This window comes from Gadus chalcogrammus, chromosome 13 (genome assembly GCF_026213295.1).
Source record: "Gadus chalcogrammus isolate NIFS_2021 chromosome 13, NIFS_Gcha_1.0, whole genome shotgun sequence".
Lineage (NCBI taxonomy): Eukaryota > Metazoa > Chordata > Actinopteri > Gadiformes > Gadidae > Gadus > Gadus chalcogrammus.
The window spans coordinates 25306706-25326007 of NC_079424.1; the positions used below are offsets into that span (position 1 = coordinate 25306706).

General features: G+C 44.1%; 2 protein-coding genes across 2 annotated transcripts in view; one reads left to right on the top strand and one right to left on the bottom strand.

Annotated features, from left to right (window-relative positions):
• The window catches only part of LOC130401541 (uncharacterized), a 191568-nt gene that overhangs the window by 89843 nt on the left and 82423 nt on the right, over positions 1–19302 (bottom strand). The window lies entirely within an intron of this gene.
• On the top strand, positions 1233–6373 carry LOC130401517 (G2/M phase-specific E3 ubiquitin-protein ligase-like). Its single transcript, XM_056605324.1, has 8 exons — positions 1233–1318; positions 1915–2217; positions 2414–2604; positions 3020–3283; positions 4444–4622; positions 4835–5007; positions 5229–5446; positions 6123–6373. Exons 2-8 carry the CDS (start codon positions 2213–2215, stop codon positions 6371–6373), a joined length of 1281 nt encoding a protein of 426 aa, XP_056461299.1. The 5' UTR covers positions 1233–1318; positions 1915–2212.

Genomic DNA, 19302 nt, shown 5'->3' on the forward strand with positions numbered 1-19302 from the left:
CACACTTCAGCCAAATTGAGATGCCAAAACTATACGGCAAGGTCCGCAAGCAAGTGGAGAAACAAATCCATACTATTAAACATTAGTGTTTTTCAGAGATGGAAGTAACTTTAATTTTTTTGATGTGGTTTTGATGCCTTTCCAGTATTTTTCCCCCTTCAGAGGCATTTATATCGAAATTAGAAGATACAATTAACATACCGTGATATAATATCGTTACCGTCTATTCCTCAAATCTTACCGTGATATAGGGCTGGGCGATATTGCAAAAAATATTATCACGATTTTTTTTTTCGATATCGATATTAATCACGATATATAATATAATATATAGTGTGTGTGTGTGTGTGTGTGTGTGTGTGTGTGTGTGTGTGTGTGTGTGTGTGTGTGTGTGTGTGTGTGTGTGTGTGTGTGTGTGTGTGTGTGTGTGTGTGTGTGTGTGTGTGTGTGCACCAGGTAATGGGCGTGTACTTAGGCATTAACCGCAAAACTGCGATCTGACTATTTTGTTTATTTCTGCCGCATTGGCTGTCAGGTAAATCCACATCAGAAATGTTGTTTAAAAAAAAAAAAAAAAAGAAAAACCTTTTTTTCATATCGAGCATTTATGTCTAATGCTTATCGCCGTAATCGACGTGAGATTTATCACGATTAATAATCGTTATCGCCCAGCCCTACCGTGATGTACATTTTAGTCCATACCGTACAGCCCTAGCACCTACCCACATTAAAAAAACTGGGAGTACTCCTAACTAGACGTTCTGTCTGTCAGAGTCTCTCAGGGCGGGGCTGGAGTGACCAGGAGGTCTCTGGAGGGGACTCTCTCGCTCTCTCTCTCTCTCTCTCTCTCTCTCTCTCTCTGTCTGTCTCTCTCTCTGTCTCTGTCTCTGTCTCTGTCTCTGTCTCTGTCTCTGTCTCTCTCTCTGTCTCTGTCTCTGTCTCTCTCTCTGTCTCTGTCTCTGTCTCTGTCTCTCTCTCTGTCTGTCTCTCTCTCTCTGTCTCTCTCTCTCTCTCTCTCTCTCTCTGTCTCTCTCTCTCTGTCTCTGTCTCTGTCTCTGTCTCTCTCTCCCCACCTCTTTTTCCCCACCTCTTTTTCATTCACAAACCAATTTTTAATCTTCCTGTTTCTGTCTATTTAATATAGATTTGTAGCTGAAGCTCTTTTGGACGTAATAAATAAATGAACTTTCTCCAGTCTGTGATGAGTGTAGGACTTTCTTCCTCGAAGAGTGCGCGGTCCATCGTCTTCGTGGCTGATCGCCCCGTTGCTGTCGGAGAGAAAGACAGAGCCAAGAAGACGCTGCCCGCTGGGTTTGAGGTATATGTCGTATTTTAACACAACAAAGTTCTCCCCGTCCAGTGAGACGGTATAACATTCATTGTTTAATACATTTCCCAGCTAATGTATATAAAAACAGTAATGTGAACAGTTGTATTGCCAAAGCAGATGGATATATCTCTCCCCCAATGGTTCTTCTTCCTGAATCGTGCTTTCCGTCTATCTCTCCCTCTCTCCCCCCATTTCCCTCTATCTGCCTCTCTTTGTGACTCCCTCTCTGAACTCCCCCCCTGTCCCAACCCCCTCTTTCCTTTCCTCCCTCCCTCTTCCTGTCTAAATCTCTCTTTCTCACTTGTTTCCCAACTACACATCTCCATTCATTTCTTATCATATCTTATCTTCCTCTCCCCCCCTCCATCTCACCACGTCTCTTCCTCTCTCCATTCCTCTCACCTCTCTTTGTCTCTCCCTGCCTCATTCTCTCTACATCTCCCCTCTCCATGTGTCTCCATCTCGCTCTCCTCTACCTCTCTTGTATTCTATCTCTCCTCCCTCCTCCACCTCTCCCTCCCTCTATGTATTCCTCTCACTCTACGACTCTCCTCCTCTCTCCATCTCTGTCTCATGTGGGGTAGATCAGAGATTCTGGGATCCCTGGGGCCGGTCTAGGGGTGTTTTACTGTGGAGACGGTGGCCTTCCCATTGGAACACACTTTGGACCCTACGAAGGACACAGGACCGATGAAGAGGGAGCCCTAGAGTGGATACTCCTGGGAGGTCAGTGTGTTTGTATTCATTTATTTTGATCTAGTCTTGTGTGTGTGCTTGTGTGTTTATTGGATGGCATAGAGTCTGATTAACACATTTCTCCAGATCTACAATAGCAGACACAATGATTACATTGATGCAAAGAGAGAGACATTTTCTAACTGGATGAGGTAGGACCCTATTCACTTTTATACCATCTACTGCATGAATAATGTTCACAATTTTCTTACTTGCATTACTTGATTGATAACATTTATATTTCTCCATGTCTGTTATCTGATTAGATCCACAATATTTTCTGTGTTGCTATGACATATGCAGAAGATACACTGTAAAGGTGTGTTGACGTGCCTGTCTGTGTGTTAGGTACGTCAATTGTGCTCGTAATGAAGAGGAACAGAACCTAATAGCGTTTCAGCACAAAGGAGGGATTCTGTATCGCTCCTGTGGCCTCGTGACTTCAGGAGCAGAGCTCTTGGTCTGGTATGGGGACGAATACGCCAGACATCTGGGAATCGGATTTGATCGACTGTGGAACAACAAGAGCTCTACTAAAGGTCTGCCTTCAAGTCTGTCTTTCTGTCAGGGTTTGGTTTCTATGCGGCACTTCATGACCACATCTCTCATTTTAATTCAAAAGAGCTTGGACAATAAACATCTACATTAACAAAGCAGTTAAGAAATTATACGGGAAATAGTAAAGTTTTACCTTAAATTTAAATATAATAAACAAAAGATGACAACATAATAGAAAAATATTCTTACTTGGAAAAATGTCTAAATGCAAAATATACAGTGGAGGTTTCAAAAAAACAATCCAATTATACAAATTCAGGTATGCTTGATTAGGATGTGCAGCCTTATCAAGCCCCAAAGCCTAAAGCACCTGACTCTGGCCAGATGAGGCTGCTTAAACCAGCCATCAGCAGCACTCTCAAAAATAAAATACATATGACTCCCTCCTTATCCTAGGAGGGAGATCCCAGCTGACACCAGCACAGGCTTTCCCCTGTCCCGAGTGTCCGTACTCCTACACGTCTCAGATCTTCCTCCACAAACACATGAAGAGGAGCCATGGCGACCTGTACGGCCGACTGCTGAGGAGTGGAGAAATCAAGGTGGAGCCTAGTCTCCTCCCATACGTCGCAGCCTCCTATCAGGAACCAATCGGAGCCTCCCCGGGAACCGTCCAAAGCACGAGCCAGATTCCAGCAGAAGGAGCCGGACAACACAGATGTGAGAAGTGCAGTAAAACCTTTAGTCGCTCTCATAGTCTGAAGGTTCACCATACCACTGTCAACAGTGTGGGAAAACATTTAGTCAATCTGGTCATCTGGAGAGACACCAGCGCATCCATACAGGAGAGAAACCATACCACTGTAAACAGTGTGGGAAAACATTTAGTCAATCTGGTAATCTCAAGCGTCACCAACAACTTCACAGAGGAGTCTCCACCCAAACAACCATGTGAAGAAACGAAATGGTTCCCAGACATCTGTTATTCAAATCTAATCAAACATGGTTCTTGCTGTTATATGTTAAAAGGGCACATGAACGGTTAATTGTTTATCTTGTCAACTTTATGTATTTATTTATATTCATGTCTGTATGAGTGAAGGTTTTTACCCGAAAAATGTTCAGAAGAAAAATAGTTTGAGAGAGATAATGTTAACTGAATTATTCTCTGACGTCATTGTTATATTTATTTCATTTGTATGTATTTATTTATTTATCCTGTAGAAATTCAAATAAAATCAGATATGCAGTGTGGAGAAGTCTGGTTTTGTCTGGATAGAATAGAAGCAGTCCGACATGTTGGTGAATTATATTTGATATGCTGTTATGTATAACGTAGAATTCAAAGGATGAGCTGAGGTCCCGTTACTGACCACCAGAGGGAACCACAGCACCACGAAGATGTTCCCCTTCCCCGGATTCAGTGACATTTTGAATTAATTATTGATAATTATGTTTCAATCTCCCATTAATAATTACTATTCACCGTCCTTCAATGGAAGTGAGAAAAAAAGGATGTCTGATTTAAACCGTTGAAGAGGCCTGTGATTTGGTAGGCTAATACAGTGAACAAATGATCGATATATCAACCAGTGGCGGTGGGTCAATAGAGGGCGCTAGGGCGCCGCCTCTCCGTGAAATATTCACTTCAATATACAAAGCTGCAAACTTGTCGCTTTCCTGCGACAATCGCCGTTTTCTTGGTCTATTTGGTCATTCACGTGAATCGTGTAGAACCGGAGAGTTTTTTTTTTTTTTGGGGGGGGGGGGTAAGCTTTGAATTTAATTTATGGTATTGGGCGTTGCAATTTAGAGTTTTTAACATGCATTTAAAATGAGCAACAAACTTTAATAACCTTGTGCTTTTCCCCTTATCACAGCATTGCAGAAAGGACAGTACAGGCTGGTGGGGAAGATGATTGCCCTCTGCCTGGTGCAGGGGCAGGTCTCTCCGAGATTCCTATCACAGCACCTCTACAGACAGGTTTGTAATCTGTCCCCTCTTCCTGCCACTTTGGAAGAGGTGACAGATTACAATTTGAGGACCAAGCTCCAAAAGGCAAGTAAATGGTTAATGTTAATTGAAACCACTTTTTGGAGAAGTGTTTTTGTGTCAAGATACTGTGTGGTGTGCTCTATAGTGTACTGATGTTGAATTTCAATGTATGATTTATGTCATACACATATGTCAATGCATTCTTTACTGATTTGTGCCATGAAAGTGCTTAGAAATCCCAAATAATGATTATTGTTCCTAATGTATGATATTAGATTGCAGATGCCACACATGTGGAAGGTGCCAGGGAGGCTATGGAGGAGGCCACAGACGAGCTCTCCCTCATGGGCTCCTTCTCCTTTGTGCGGAGCCTCCCGCATAGGGATGAGCTGCTGGGGGCAGCCCTCAACTTCCTCACAGAGGGCCGTATTTTGACTGCTCTCAATCAGTAAGTGGAGCTGGGAATTGACTATTTAATGGACTGAGACCTTTGTGTTGGAGTGAAAAGTTATCATGTGTTCCAAAATAATCTAAATTTATATTAATTGAAAGGATTCCTTGTCTAATTGATTTTTATCTTCACATTATGTACAATGGAGTAGGCTAGAACAGGCTTCAGAGCAACAGACATTATATTTTCTATGATCTATTATCTCATTGATTTTACAGATTCAAAGAAGGGTTGGAGACCTTCGGGATTCTAGCTCTTTTGAGGATCCACCATGAGGAGCTCAAGGGGGTCTTCATGGACACACCTGAGCCGCTGCTGGCCTCCCGGTTGGAGTCCACATTCATGACGTCCTACCTGTCTGAGCCGGGCTCCAATCGGAGGAGGAAGGAGGCCAGGACCCTTATATATTGGAGGGACTGGCTGATCGAGGTGGAGGGTAAGGAAGTGTTTCTATCTACAACCCTTATCTATCTAATTGTTCTTTGTTAATATATGCTTATTCTGAATTTGATGCACAATTCAAAACAGGGGACCACCAAAGAGGAAAGCTGTAGAATGCTCAAAAAACAACAATGTTCAACTGTTTCAACATTAGTAACTGGTAACAGGTGATATTATCATGAATGGATATAAAAGGGGCATCCTGTAGAAGTTAAGTCTTCACAAACAATAATGGGTCACAATACACAAAGGAAAAATACAAGACTGTTTACAGCTCTGCATGAATGAACAAATGCACACATGAAAAATATTTACTATTTGATTTGTGAACCTAGGCATACCTGTAAATACAGCACTGCATAGGGAATTATAGTGAACCGATTGTGACAGTCCCAGCATAACACATTTTATATTTTTTTCGAAAGAATGACACATTGATTTATTAGTGCACACTTAGGGTTAAACAAGGACTTTTGAACATTTCTATTGTGATCTGAGAAATGCAACATAAACCAACATAAAACATAACCTACATTTCTCTGCTGAGATTAATAAAGTATATCTTATCTTAACTAAGGACGACGAAAGATTGGCACATGTCAGGCAGTGTAAAATTCCTGTTAATGTTCACATGCGGTCGTTCTTACAAGTTATCTCTTATGTACTAACAGATGGAGATACGAGTCTCACCCTGGGGGCGGTTCTGGCGTTTGCCACGGGCCTCAAAAGGATTCCTGCTGTGGGTTTTCCCATCGGACCCCGGCTTGAATTCCTCCATGAGGAAGATGGACCGGCCCTTTTCCCCACGGCCAATACCTGTTCCCTGGTCCTCAGGCTACCGGTGTATCTGGAGTACAATCGATTTAAGGAGGCCATGGAGGAAGGAATAACCTCCTGTGGGAGTACCTTTGGCGTGGCCTAATTTGGTGCCCAACCCCGTGGAAGGACGCTTGGAGTGCCCCCACACACACAGGGAAGGACGCTTGGAGTGCCCCACACACACACAGGGAAGGACGCTTGGAGTGCCCCCACACACACACACACACACACACAGGGAAGGACGCTTGGAGTGCCCCCACACACACACAGGGAAGGACGCTTGGAGTGCCCCCACACACACACAGGGAAGGACGCTTGGAGTGCCCCACACACACACAGGGAAGGACACTTGAAGTGCCCCCACACACACACACACAGGGAAGGACGCTTGGAGTGCCCCCACACACACACACACACACACACAGGGAAGGACGTTTGGAGTGCCCCCACACACACACACACACACACCTTTTTTCCCACTCATGACCTGCACCTTGACGTGGTGAGTGGGCTTTCCACCAAGCCAGGTCAAACTATTGTGTTCCAGCCTCACTATGTTAAAGGTAAACAAAAACAAATGTCTGACTGCAACAAAGTGCTCTATCTCTGTAAAGTACAATGGGGAATTAAAAAAGTCCTACATGGTTGAACTGTATCTTCCAAATGTTACAGACAGACTTCTCAGTGACTTGGCTGAATTCATTGGCTTGGCTGCGTTCTGTTCCTGTTGTGGTAATAAGAAGTAGAGCCCCCCATCTTCATCTGCCTGCAGCTGCCTTCTCCAGGTCAACTTCGTCCTGAATGGGCTTCCTTCCAATCGGGCCCTGCTCCTCACATTACGTAAGCAGAGCCCAGCTTTACCCAAGACGCAGATGTTTTTTTCACTGTTATCCCTCCATAAAGTTTCTTTGATGTGTTGTTAATCATGTATGACTAATGCTGCCCTACTGTGTGAAAGGTGTGAAAACTTTGGGATAGCTTATGGTCATGATGTTTACGTTGAGAAATATGTAGTAGGCCTACTGCTTAGAAATTAATTTTTATGAAGCTTGTTTATATGCTATTTCCCATGATGATAAATTAACATTTCATTGCTGTGAGTTGTGAAGATTATACAAATAAATAGTAAATGCGCTGAATCAGAATACTCATTTCCCATGATGATATATTAACATTGCATTGCTGCTAGATTTGTGAAGATTATACAAATACATTTTAAATCCGCTGAATCAGAATACTCTATCAAAACTTTAGTGATGGATTGTAAATGCCCTTACCGAAGTACTGTACAATAAGTGCAATTTGGAGGTACACTTGTATTTCACTTGAGTATTTAATTAAACCGACTTATCTCCAGATGTTTGCGATAAACTGGAGGATGACGGGAGAAAATCCTGAAAAATAAATGATTGAAGAGCCCCCCATGATCCGCTCGGAAAGTCATAGTCACGCTGATTACAGGTGTTTTTAAAATGCGTATACGGCTCTCACATGACACGCAACGGACACATCATCTTACATCATTTGATGTATTGCTGTATTAAACCAGCAAACCATCTCAAGGAAATGTAACAAAGCTGTAGCTGAAAGATTCATCCACAAACATCAGAATAGAAAAACACTGGCAGGGACCATTTTAGCGCATAATGACTACTGCTGCCTATGCTTGTGGCAGTAATGCAATTCTGCTGAATTATTTGGAGGACTTATAGCCTACTTGTAGTGAGGTATTTTTAACAGTGCGGAATCTACAGCTGGTCACTTTCACTGGCTAAGCAAAATGAATCCCGAACAGTTGAACCTCTGAATTGATCCTGAAAGCCTATGTCCTAGAATAATTCATTTGTATTCCGTTTTAGGCCATCTCACTAAAGGTCACTTAATAGCCTATTTAAGCTCACCAAGTCCAGTATTCAGAATTCAAAGCATTTATTCACAAATACGTTCTATTTGTTTTGACAAGCGGAGCCGACAGTCCTGTGCAAGTAGCCTTTGCAAATTAGCCATGTACGCCAAACAGAAGATACGCAATGAACTGATTGTTGCGCATTGTTGTGGATATGTAGGCTGGTTAATTGTGGTTGTTTGTGGTCTTAGTGAAACAGCCTTGCCTTGGAGTTGGAGTGATTGTGTGAATGTGCGAGAGAGTGCACCTGCCGTGGTGATGTTGGGCTTGTTGTGGGCTTATATGTGATCAATGATGTATCCGTCTGATCGTATTAGCTGGTTAAATAATGTCACAAGATCGGTCATACTGCAGGCTCTCATTTGCAAATGCACTGATTGTGTGCCCGTCTCCGATATGCTATATACCTGGCATTTATTCAGTTCATGTTCTTCTGAGTGCGCAAGAACGGTGCCAATTATTGTCGTGTTTGCATTGTAATGCACAACTTTGCCCCTGCCTGTTATAAAATAACGTGCATCCCAACAACTTTAGCCAATGCAGGCTCCTATTGCTTTACCAGTCTTTAAAGTGTGTGCGTGTGTGCGTGTGTGGTTTTGTGTGTGTGTGTGTGTGTGTGTGTGTGTGTGTGTGTGTGTGTGTGTGTGTGTGTGTGTGTGTGTGTGTGTGTGTGTGTGTGTGTGTATGTGTGTGTGTGTGTGTGTGTGTGTGTGTGTGTGCGTGCGTGTGTGTTGGCATGTAGGCTATAGATATAGATTGATTGTCTTGGCTTGCTTGCATCCATGAAATATTGTAATGTTATGGCCTACTCAATGGCCTACTCAATGCACACTGCCATCTCAATATATAGCCTAACATATACAAATATATCACTGTACTAGATACAAATGTATTTTCCACTAGCTAGTGGTCATTACATTGTAGTGAAACTAGTAAAGACAACACAGCTTTATGTTACGGCGAAACATGGAAGCACTGCAGCTTTTGTCTCGACAATGCGTTACTTTAGTCTGGTATTTCTCTTCACTGATTGGTTAGACAGCCTTCAAACTTAGTGGTCAAGCAAAGAAGAGGAGGGGCTCGTTCTTCATACCTAATAGCCGGAGTGAATAACTAATAGCCGGAGTGAATGACTAATAGCCGGAGTGAATAACTAATAGCCGGAGTGAATGACTAATAGTCGCGGCTATTAGTCATTCAAAACCGTATGGATTCCGTAGGGAATTCTTGCCAAACCGCACGGAATCCGTACAGTTTCCGTACGGATTCCGTACGGTTTTGCACTTTTACCGCGCCATTCTAGGGCCGGATTGTGGCCTTCTTGGCTTTCCATAGCGAGTTGCCGCGCGGCGGAGTGAAAGCAGCTTAACAGAGCAAAGTGTCCCAACTGGGGGGAATGAGGACATTTGTTTAGGTTTGCAGGTCAGGTCAAGGACAGGTAAACAAACCACTGTCTGGACCAGAGCTCTACTGGTAACAGACCACTGTCTGGACCGGAGCTCTACTGGTAACAGACCACTGTCTGGACCAGAGCTCTACTGGTAACAAACCATTGTCTGGACCAGAGCTCTACTGGTAACAAACCACTGTCTGGACCAGGGGCCGTATTCACAAAGGATCTTAGGGCTAAAAGTAGGTCCTAACTGGCGAATTTAGGAGTAACTCCTAAAAATAATGGGCGTGTCACTCTTAAATTTAGGACTCCTAACTTTTTTCACTAAGAGCAATTCACAAAGTATTTTAGGACTAAAAGTAGCACCTAAGTCTAGGAGAGCTTAAAAGTCCTCAAGAGGACTCCTAACTCAGTAAGACCTATTCACAAAGAATCTTAAAATGCCTGCAAGACGAAATGTTAGGGTATTCAATTTATTGTGGAGTTAATGCGCGATGCAATAACATCCCCGACTAACAGGAATAATCCGATTAGTCCCGAAATAAAATGTTATAAAAATTATAAATTATAAAAAAATATATATAACTTATAAAAAATAAAAATAATTGCGCCATCAAAAGACGAGGACGTGTTCGTCAATAGGAAGAAAGTGCATTCCATCAACACGCAGGTTGTTTTTGATGCAAATTTTAACATAGCCTACTGGATGTTGTTGCAAAGTGGCCTGGATCTTCAGCTACCCATGATTCGCGCATTTTAATGGTGAGCGGTCTGAGGCAGCTTTTTGAGATGTAGTTGGGTGTCACTTGCTGGGTGACAGTGACTATCCATGCAAGACGTGGCTCTAGACACCCTACCTCAATCCACAACCGGGAGCACAGTTAAAGTGTAACATGTAAGTGATTACGCAGATTACGTATAGTCCTATGCGTAAAACACATCGTATTGGCTCTTTGCGAGCACACAAACATACACGAAATGTTGTGGAGAGAGGAATTGGGCAGATGAAACGTCGGTTTCATGTCCTCCACGGCGAAATACGCCTCACCCCAGAGAGGGCAAGCACAGTAGGCTAATCACTGTATGTGCCATTCTACACAACCTCTGCAAGCGGAGGAACATTCCACAGCCAGACGATGATGATGATGATGATGATGATGGCGATCAACATTACAAGGAATTTGGCCGTGTGGAACCGAGTGGACAGGCATTTAGGGATCACTTTGAAAACACATTTTAGGTAAACACCTTGGCACAAATCAGTCAACACTTGGGTAGTTCGTAACATTTATTTTATTTTAGATTTTACGTATTTGTATTGTTTGCTTTCTCTCTCTCTTGAACGTGCAGGCTACAACGTCATTATCGTGGTCTGCACAAAATTGTCATCATGCGTGTATTCTGCTAACTACTTAATAGGAATTCATTTCTAGCCTAGGCTATTTCCTTGTTTTTCGGTGATTCAGTGGGCTCGTCTGAACAACCAATCACCGAACTGACCGCTTCTAAACTCGTGCACGAGAATTGACGTAATCCATAGCAACGGCGCGTCACTCTTAGTTCACTCTTTGTGATTTATCCTTAGTAAGAGTAGGTCTCAGCGGCTTTGTGAATAACTTTTAAGAAAAAACTCCTACGTAAAATGTTTTAGCGCGAGTTAGGAGCACTCCTAGCGGTAAGATAAAATGCTTTGTGAATACGGCCCCAGAGCTCTACTGGTAACAGACCACTGTCTGTACCAGAGCTCTACTGGTAACAGACCACTGTCTGGACCGGAGCTCTACTGGTAACAAACCACTGTCTGGACCAGAGCTCTACTGGTAACAAACCACTGTTTCCACGCTACCAAGTTGAGTAGACAAATGACACCACTCACAGAGCAGTTCCAAGCACAGAATGGTTAATTTACCTTGTAAATGAAACCAGGGTGGGAAAAGGGTCATCCACCTCTTATATGATCCAGTCCAACACTTTCCACCTCTCTCCCCCTCCCTCTCTCTCCCTCTCCCTCTCCCTCTCCCTCTCCCTCTCTCTCTCTCTCTCTCTCTCTCTCTCTCTCTCTCTGTCTCTGTCTCTGTCTCTCTCTCTCTGTCTCTCTCTCTCTCTCTCTCTCTGTCTCTCTCTCTCTCTCTCTCTCTCTCTCTCTCTCTCTCTCTCTCTGTCTCTGTCTCTGTCTCTGTCTCTCTCTCTCTCTCTGTCTCTGTCTCTGTCTCTCTCTCTCTCTCTCTCTCTCTCTCTCTCTCTCTCTCTGTCTCCCTCTCTCTGTCCCTCTCTCTCTCTCTCTCTCTCTCTCTCTCTCTCTCTCTCTCTCTCCCTCTCTCTCTCTCTCTCTCTCTCTCTCTCTCCCTCCCCCTCTCTCTCCTCTCTCTCTCTCTCTCTCTCTCTCTCTCTCTCTCTCTCTCTCTCTCTCTCTCCCTCCCCCCCCCTCTCTCTCTCTCTCTCTCTCTCTCTCTCTCTCTCTCTCTCTCTCTCTCTCTCTCCTCTCTCTCTCTCTCTCTCTCTCTCTCTCTCTCTCCCTCCCCCCCTCTCTCTCTCTCTCTCTCTCTCTCTCTCTCTCTCTCTCTCTCCTCTCTCTCTCTCTCCCTCCCCCTCTCTCTCTCTCTCTCTCTCTCTCTCTCTCTCTCTCTCTCTCTCTCTCTCTCTCTCTCTCTGTCTCTCTGTGTTGTCTCTCTCTCTCTCTCTCTCTCTCTCTCTCTCTCTCTCTCTCTCTCTCTCTCTCTCTCTCTCTCTCTCTCCCCCTCTCTCTCCCCCTCTCTCTCTCCCCCTCTCTCTCTCTCTCTCTCTCTCTCTCTCTCTCTCTCTCTCTCTCTCTCTCTCCAGGTAACGGGACAAACAAGGTGTCCTTTGACATCTACGTTTCGAGGCGATTGCAACAGTGCCACACATGATCATATTTGAATATATTTCGGGGTAGTAATTACAGGGCTGCCAAGTTTCAGAAAATGACAAGAGTGAGACTTTAGAGTCAGAAGCGTTCGGCCGCCGACCAAAAAAATTGGCCTTTTTTAACATTGATTTATACCTTAGGACTGATGTCCTAAGGTATAAATCTAAAACTTAGATGACTTAAACATGTCTATCACAGCATGAGAAAACGTAGTAATTGTTTTCGAGGGTGTACGGAAAAGCATAACACAAGGCTTTCTATGGGATAACTGTATAACAGCTGTACTAGCGACCTGTCACAACTGTTGCCTTTCCCCCGGGACGAACACTTGAATGATGTTCGTGTCATTAACTCAGGGCCGGCCCTGACCAATTTGGCGCCCTAGGCAAGATTTTTGCTGGCGCCCCCTACTCGTTGGATCGCACAGTAAATTCGACTACCAATGTTCATAAACTCAGAGAAGCTACAAAGCTTTGTCTTTGAGACTCATTGATTTTAGATAGAAAATTAAACACACAAAACGTATTACAAACCAAGTAACAAGCAATGAATCACTCATACAATAAGTATGCACAAAATACTGCAAAGAAATGCATGATGTTTACTAAAGGCATTCATAAGCAAAATAATAGATAGAGTTCAGATTCAAATTATAGTAAATACAATTAAATGTAGTATGGTTTATCTAGTTTGGTTCTAACCAGAGATTAAACAAGCACTCAACTGAAGTCTAAAAAAAATACAAAATTAGGGCTGTGCAGAGGTAGACGGGACAGCTGCACCTGATGCTGTGTCACTGGGGGTGGTACTGAAATATTTTAAAAGTGCATCTGAAGGGAGAAGAGAAGTATATGTGACGACTGCATGTTACATTTTAATAAAAAAACAGATGCTTGGTGTGCTATACATGAGACTAATAAAGACTAATGAAAATGTGATGAGATTCATTCAACTTTATTGTCATTGCAATGCAATTCAGTCTAACCACAGTGCAAAAAATAGTAAAGTGCAGTGAAATGAATGTATATATAGCCTATGAATGATATGTGAAAGCTAAGGTGTGAAATATTAACATTAATACACTTTAACTGCACACTCTTGACCCCGCCCCCCTCACAGAGGGCAGGTACAGAGCAACGAGCCAGGCAGGCACCCAGAAAAAAGGCTTCTCCATTATTTAATAGCCTTTGCTATGACTTTATGTTGCTGTGGGCTTAAATAATATTTCGAAATAATAGTAGTAATGGCACTGAAAAAAAAAAAGTAGTATATATATATATATATATATATATACTACTATATATATATATATTCCCTCCTCCTAACTGAGTTGGGTTTCCTATCCTATATATATATATTTTTTCGGCACCCCCCGCGGGTGACGGCGCCCCAAGCATTTGCCTATACTGCCTATGCCTAGGGCCGGCTCTGCATTAACTAACAACCACCTAATACATTTGCTGAACTACATAAGCAGAGGGCAGACAAACTGCTTTCCCTGTCTTTAATTTTCAACGTGTGACATTATCATATTACATTTGGGAATCTCAAGAATAGATTTGACTTTGGATGAACAGACAGCGGAGACAAAATATTAGCAAAGGGGAGGGAGAGGCGTCTCACACCTACTTCGCTAACATTAAATTGACATCAGCCCTTGCTCCGTTTATGTCACATTATTACTCTTAGGATTGTTTAATGTCTATATGAAGCCATTTAACATTACACAAGTGATTGTGATCATTTTGAAACCAAGACTGATTTTATTGGTGAGCTGATTTTGAGAAATCAAACTATGCTGCTACCTAGTTATGCTAGCTAACTAACACGAAGAGTTCAGTAATGTATTACCTTACGTTTTTATACATAATGCTGTTATGAAATATGAAAACAACCAGTAAACATCTCTGTGTAAAATGTATATTTGAAAGAAGGCGATTGATGTAGGCCTACTTACCCTTCTTGAAATGTTGCAGAATGCAGTCCAGAAGTCAAATTTGGCACTATATACAAAGACGCTCCACCAAGACGCTCCACCAAGACGCTCACACGCGCAGGTCGCGGGAGATTGTTTACAAACTGTCAAACGTATACATCGCAAAGTGGACACCGCGCGACTACATAACCACTCGAAGCCGCAGAAGTCTGGGGTCAAAAGGTCAAAAGGAGCCGGCACCACGCCGCTTATGAGACAAAAGTTAATGTGTATTTCTCTCATAACTTTTTGTCATTATTAAAGAGAGGCCTGATTCTCAGATATGCATGTTGGATGGCTAGGGTGTAGGTCTGGGAAGAACTTCAGGCCAAAATCTTGCAAGCGAGCCGCTGGGTGCAGGTGCAACGAGATGGAGCACTTGCTGAGTCATTTCCTGTAGGGCTGGAGCAACAGGTTGAAGCGTATGCGTACTTTGAAACCCCCTTTGATATATAAGAGACCTCAAGTAACAGCTTACTTAAATGTTGTCGACCCAGTCACCTATTTCATCACTTCCTTTAGGGCTTCGGCCTCCTAATTGATCATTGTAGTATAATTGAATGCCCTCCTTCATATTATATGATACTTCCACCACTGGGACGTGGCAACAACTCTCCAAATCCATATGGGGAGCGGGGGGGGATGCTTGTGGACAGTAGGGTTGCACACTAGACATAAATTGGAAGCAAACTCAGGAGAAGGAATGACCTCTCACAAATATTTATTTAATAAATTGTTTTCAAATAACCCTGCCTCGTTAAATCAATGAGCTTGGTGTTTTGCTTTCAAAAATAGGTACTTAGTACCCCCAACTTACTCCACAGTGCCCCTAAGTGAAGGGGCACCTCAGGCCAAAGTGCCCCCAGAAAAACTTTGGCCTAAAGTACATGAAGTACAAAGTACATGTTTGGTCATTAATGGTCTGAGAGGGCCCCCTATTGGAAAAATGACGTTGACGCAGTCCAAAGACCCCAAAGTAACCCCGGGTGACGGTTCTGAATTCAGCAGCGGACACTTTCTTCAGTTTGGGGCAAAGTGCCCTTCATTTTGGGGGCCCCAATTCAATTGGGGTAACTTTTCGCACAAAGTGTGCCAAATCTCCAATTTAGTATACCGAAAATGACCTCTTCCCTCAGCGTTGGCGAGGTGGTGAGAGGCCTTCAGGGCAGCCAGGATCAGGCGATTCTTCAGACTGAAGTCCGGGTCCTCCGATCGCGGAGCAGCCGGGGCGCGCGGCGCCTCCCTGGGTGGAAGCGGACGCGCAGACCCAGTGCGCGCCGCGGTAGCCACCGGAGGCCTCGGGCGTCGTGGAGGTCGGGGCCGGTCGCGGGGTCGCGGGTCAGGACGCGGAGGTGGAGGTTGTCGTGGCAATTTCTCTATTAGATATTGCGTCTGAGACAGATGAGATCTTTAGATGCAAAAAAAGCACACAATACTTAGGCAATTGCTGGTCGCATATATTTGTATTAAAAGTACGAACAAAGATACATCACAACATGCCTCAACAAACAACATAACAGGCATACATTACAATAATCTGAGGCCTCAGATGGGAGCTTCTCTCTGCGTGTTACTTCATTCTCTGAAGGTACGCTGCAGAAGTCCACCGAGTGTCTGAATCGATGAGTTCTTATTCCACTGAGAGTTGGGCTCTGGAGGAGGTGTGTCCCCCAAAAAGCCTTTGTGTACCAGATGGTTATCTTTACAACTGCAGCTGTGGGGAATGCCATCGGAGGGGGTAGCGGTCGTGCCATCTAAACCCCTGGCTTTGTTGACGCTAGCCAGGGGGTAGAGGAGCAGGCCCATACATCAAAGGATTGCATGGAGGGTGATTTAAAAGACACGAAAACACAGGAACAGGCAGGCAATAAAAATGTATCACTCAACCCTTGACGGTTTACACTTTAAATAACCCGCATGGAGTAGAACGTAGGCCCTATATTAAATTACACAGAATAACAACAAAACTTAAATTCATACATAGACCAAAACAATGCAACATGTAGATTTTCCATCACAAGGTCTCACCTGTGGCCGTGTCCTCTGGGGTACGGCGGGGGGGCCCGGAGCCCACGCAGGGTGGCGAGGAGCCCGGCGCGTCTCAGGCGCGCGGCGATGGGGAGGCCTCTGCGTCTCGCGGCGAGTAGGCCGGTCTGTAGGCCTCAGACCAGCCCTCGTGGTGGTGGTGACGGGCAGGCCCGTAGGGAGACCAGTCCCTACCGGGCTTCGCGTGTTGCTCCCATCGCCTGGGAGACGGATGGCGTGGAGCCCAGAGGCGTTCATGTCTGTTGTCAAAATGACAGAAGCGGGCCTCCGGGGCAGGTGCAGCCCACGCGGAGGGGTTCATCAGCGGTGGGGGGTAGTGGGGGTCCCGAGGAGTCCGTGTTCGACGTCCCCGTTGGACCAGGGTCCACTCACCGTTGGTTAGGGGGTCGTTGGGATGCATGGTTCTCTTCGAGCAGTGCAGGAACTCGAACGATAACGGAATGAAGCTAAGCTAAACTGTAAGGTAATAAGACAAGTGCGATCCAGCCAATATCCGTATTTATTTTTAGGAAATTAGGCTGCTGTATGCTAGTACGACGTTTCGTCAAATAACTGACTTCATCAGGTACAAATTTAGTAGCAATAGAAACAGACCCTATGACAGAGAATCCACGCAAGCCGAGGTAACAGAGCACAAATGTGACAGCACAAAAACAAGGAGGATAAACAGCTTTGAGATTTGAATTGGGCCAATAGGGAGGTTGAATTTTCAAATGTAATTGTGCAATAATGCAACAATGTAGCATAATTTGTCACCAGCAGGTGGAGTGAGGAGGACCATGGTGCCTGCACCTTCCGGAGCCGCCAGCAGTGGTCGCTGATTGTCCCTAAACCGGGTGGTGTTGGACTGACAGCTCGCGACAGAATTTAATAAAAACATAATCAAATGACCCCGTTGCATTAAATTATTGCAGTGGAGGACAAAAAACAAATAACAGAAAAGAATAAAAACATAAAAGATCGAACGTGCCCCGAATAATAAAATGTGTAATAATGTGACCGTAAATACGGTTCAAACATTAGAAGCATCCTTATTGCATTATATATACATTTTAAATTACATATATACAATAGGGAAGAGGAAGCAGCAGGTGAGTAGGGGATGGGAGATGAATGAGAGGGGACTGGGGGGACACGGGATGGTGGAGAACGATAAAAAACGAATAAAATAAATTAAATTGAGGGCCTAGATAAAGGGGGAAGACGCAGGAAGGGTCAATGGGGAGCCGGGAGGGTAAATGAATAAATTGGTGAAAGTAGGGGGGCCGATCGTAAGGTTGAATTAAACCGCAATAAAAACATAGCGTGTAAACAATGTTATTTTTGTACGTTGTACTACCATCAAACATCCAGGAGATGGAGCATGGAGAACCGTGGTGTTATAATGAATTTGGGTCACCAACAGGGGGTGCTAAGTGACTCCAAACCATATTAATGTTGGAGATCCAAGATGGCGGCCTCCGTGGGCAGAAACGTAAACAAAACATTAAAGGTTGGGTACGCGATTTGCGAAACGCCAGCAGATTTTGAAAATACACAACTCAAATGGTCCTACCCCCTCTCCTTCAACGCTGACTCTGACTCCACCCATTCCAAGTACCTGGACGCGCAATCATGCACGAGCGCGAACAGAGATGCGCGAGAGCGAGCCAGGCTAGCGTAGGTTTTCGTTTAACAACATGGCACTACATTCAGCTGTAAATCGCACCCAGTACCGCGGGAAGTAGGGGTTTTGGGGGTGCTGCAACACCCCCTGTCCGAGGCCCTGTCTTATCACAGAAAACGATCATTTCTAAAAACCAAGTGGAGATTTCTGAAAACGCCGGTTATGTGTTGTCGTATCAACGGGGAGAAACGGGATTTTTAGGTTCTGAAGCGTCACATTATGCACCAGGAAATGCTTAACGTCATGTGAGCGTCCGCTGTACCGTATTGGTCCGAATATAAACACAAACCCCATTGTAATACGACCTATATTTGGAAAAAAGATTTGAAGACCAGATCTTGATTTCATGAATAAATAAATTGTATTAATTGAAATAATATACGAAAATAAAAAGGCATAGAATAAAACACTGCATTGCCACTAAACAGTAGTGCAAATAGGCCGTACTGATGTGTACACCAAAGACTTCCTGACACTCCTCTGCCCCGCTGTGTTCGCTCTGGCTGTGGTCGCTCCGAACTGTTTCGGCCCGTGGCAAAGCGAGTCATCCTCGCTGCTGTCCAAGGCATGTTGAGACGCAGCATTTATTTAATGCTCATATGTCCTAGTGCTGAAAAAAGGTTATATGAAAAAGTGTGAGGGTAGCGTTGGTGCGCTAAACTTGTTCTGTGAGCAGCTGGATGTGAACCATGGTGTGAAGGAAGTGAACACAACGATCGATTTTCAACTGTGCGCGCATGCACTGGTGTAATTGAGCTGCGCTCATATCTTTTTTTATCAATGTGACGAGTTGCGAGTCTAGTGCAGGCCGGGTTTTTTTTTCCAGCACCCCCTGCTGAGAATACGTTCTCGCGGCTATGGTTGCACCAGATGTTATAAACATTAAACGGTCACATAAATCATTACTATTTTTAGAAAATGTATGTTTGTTTCATATAATTGGAAGTCCTGGTTTTCACTAGGGTTGCCGCGGTGTGGACATTTTCACACCGAGTAATACACTCGTCTCAACACCGGTATTACCGAGTATAAACGGTATAACTTTGAAACTAGGTCAACCGCCAACAAGCATCGGTTTTTAGACCCTTCTCGTCCTTCAGTTGCCGCCAACGTTCAAAAGCAGCGCCTAGGATATTCTTGATTTCAGTTTTTCTCTTTC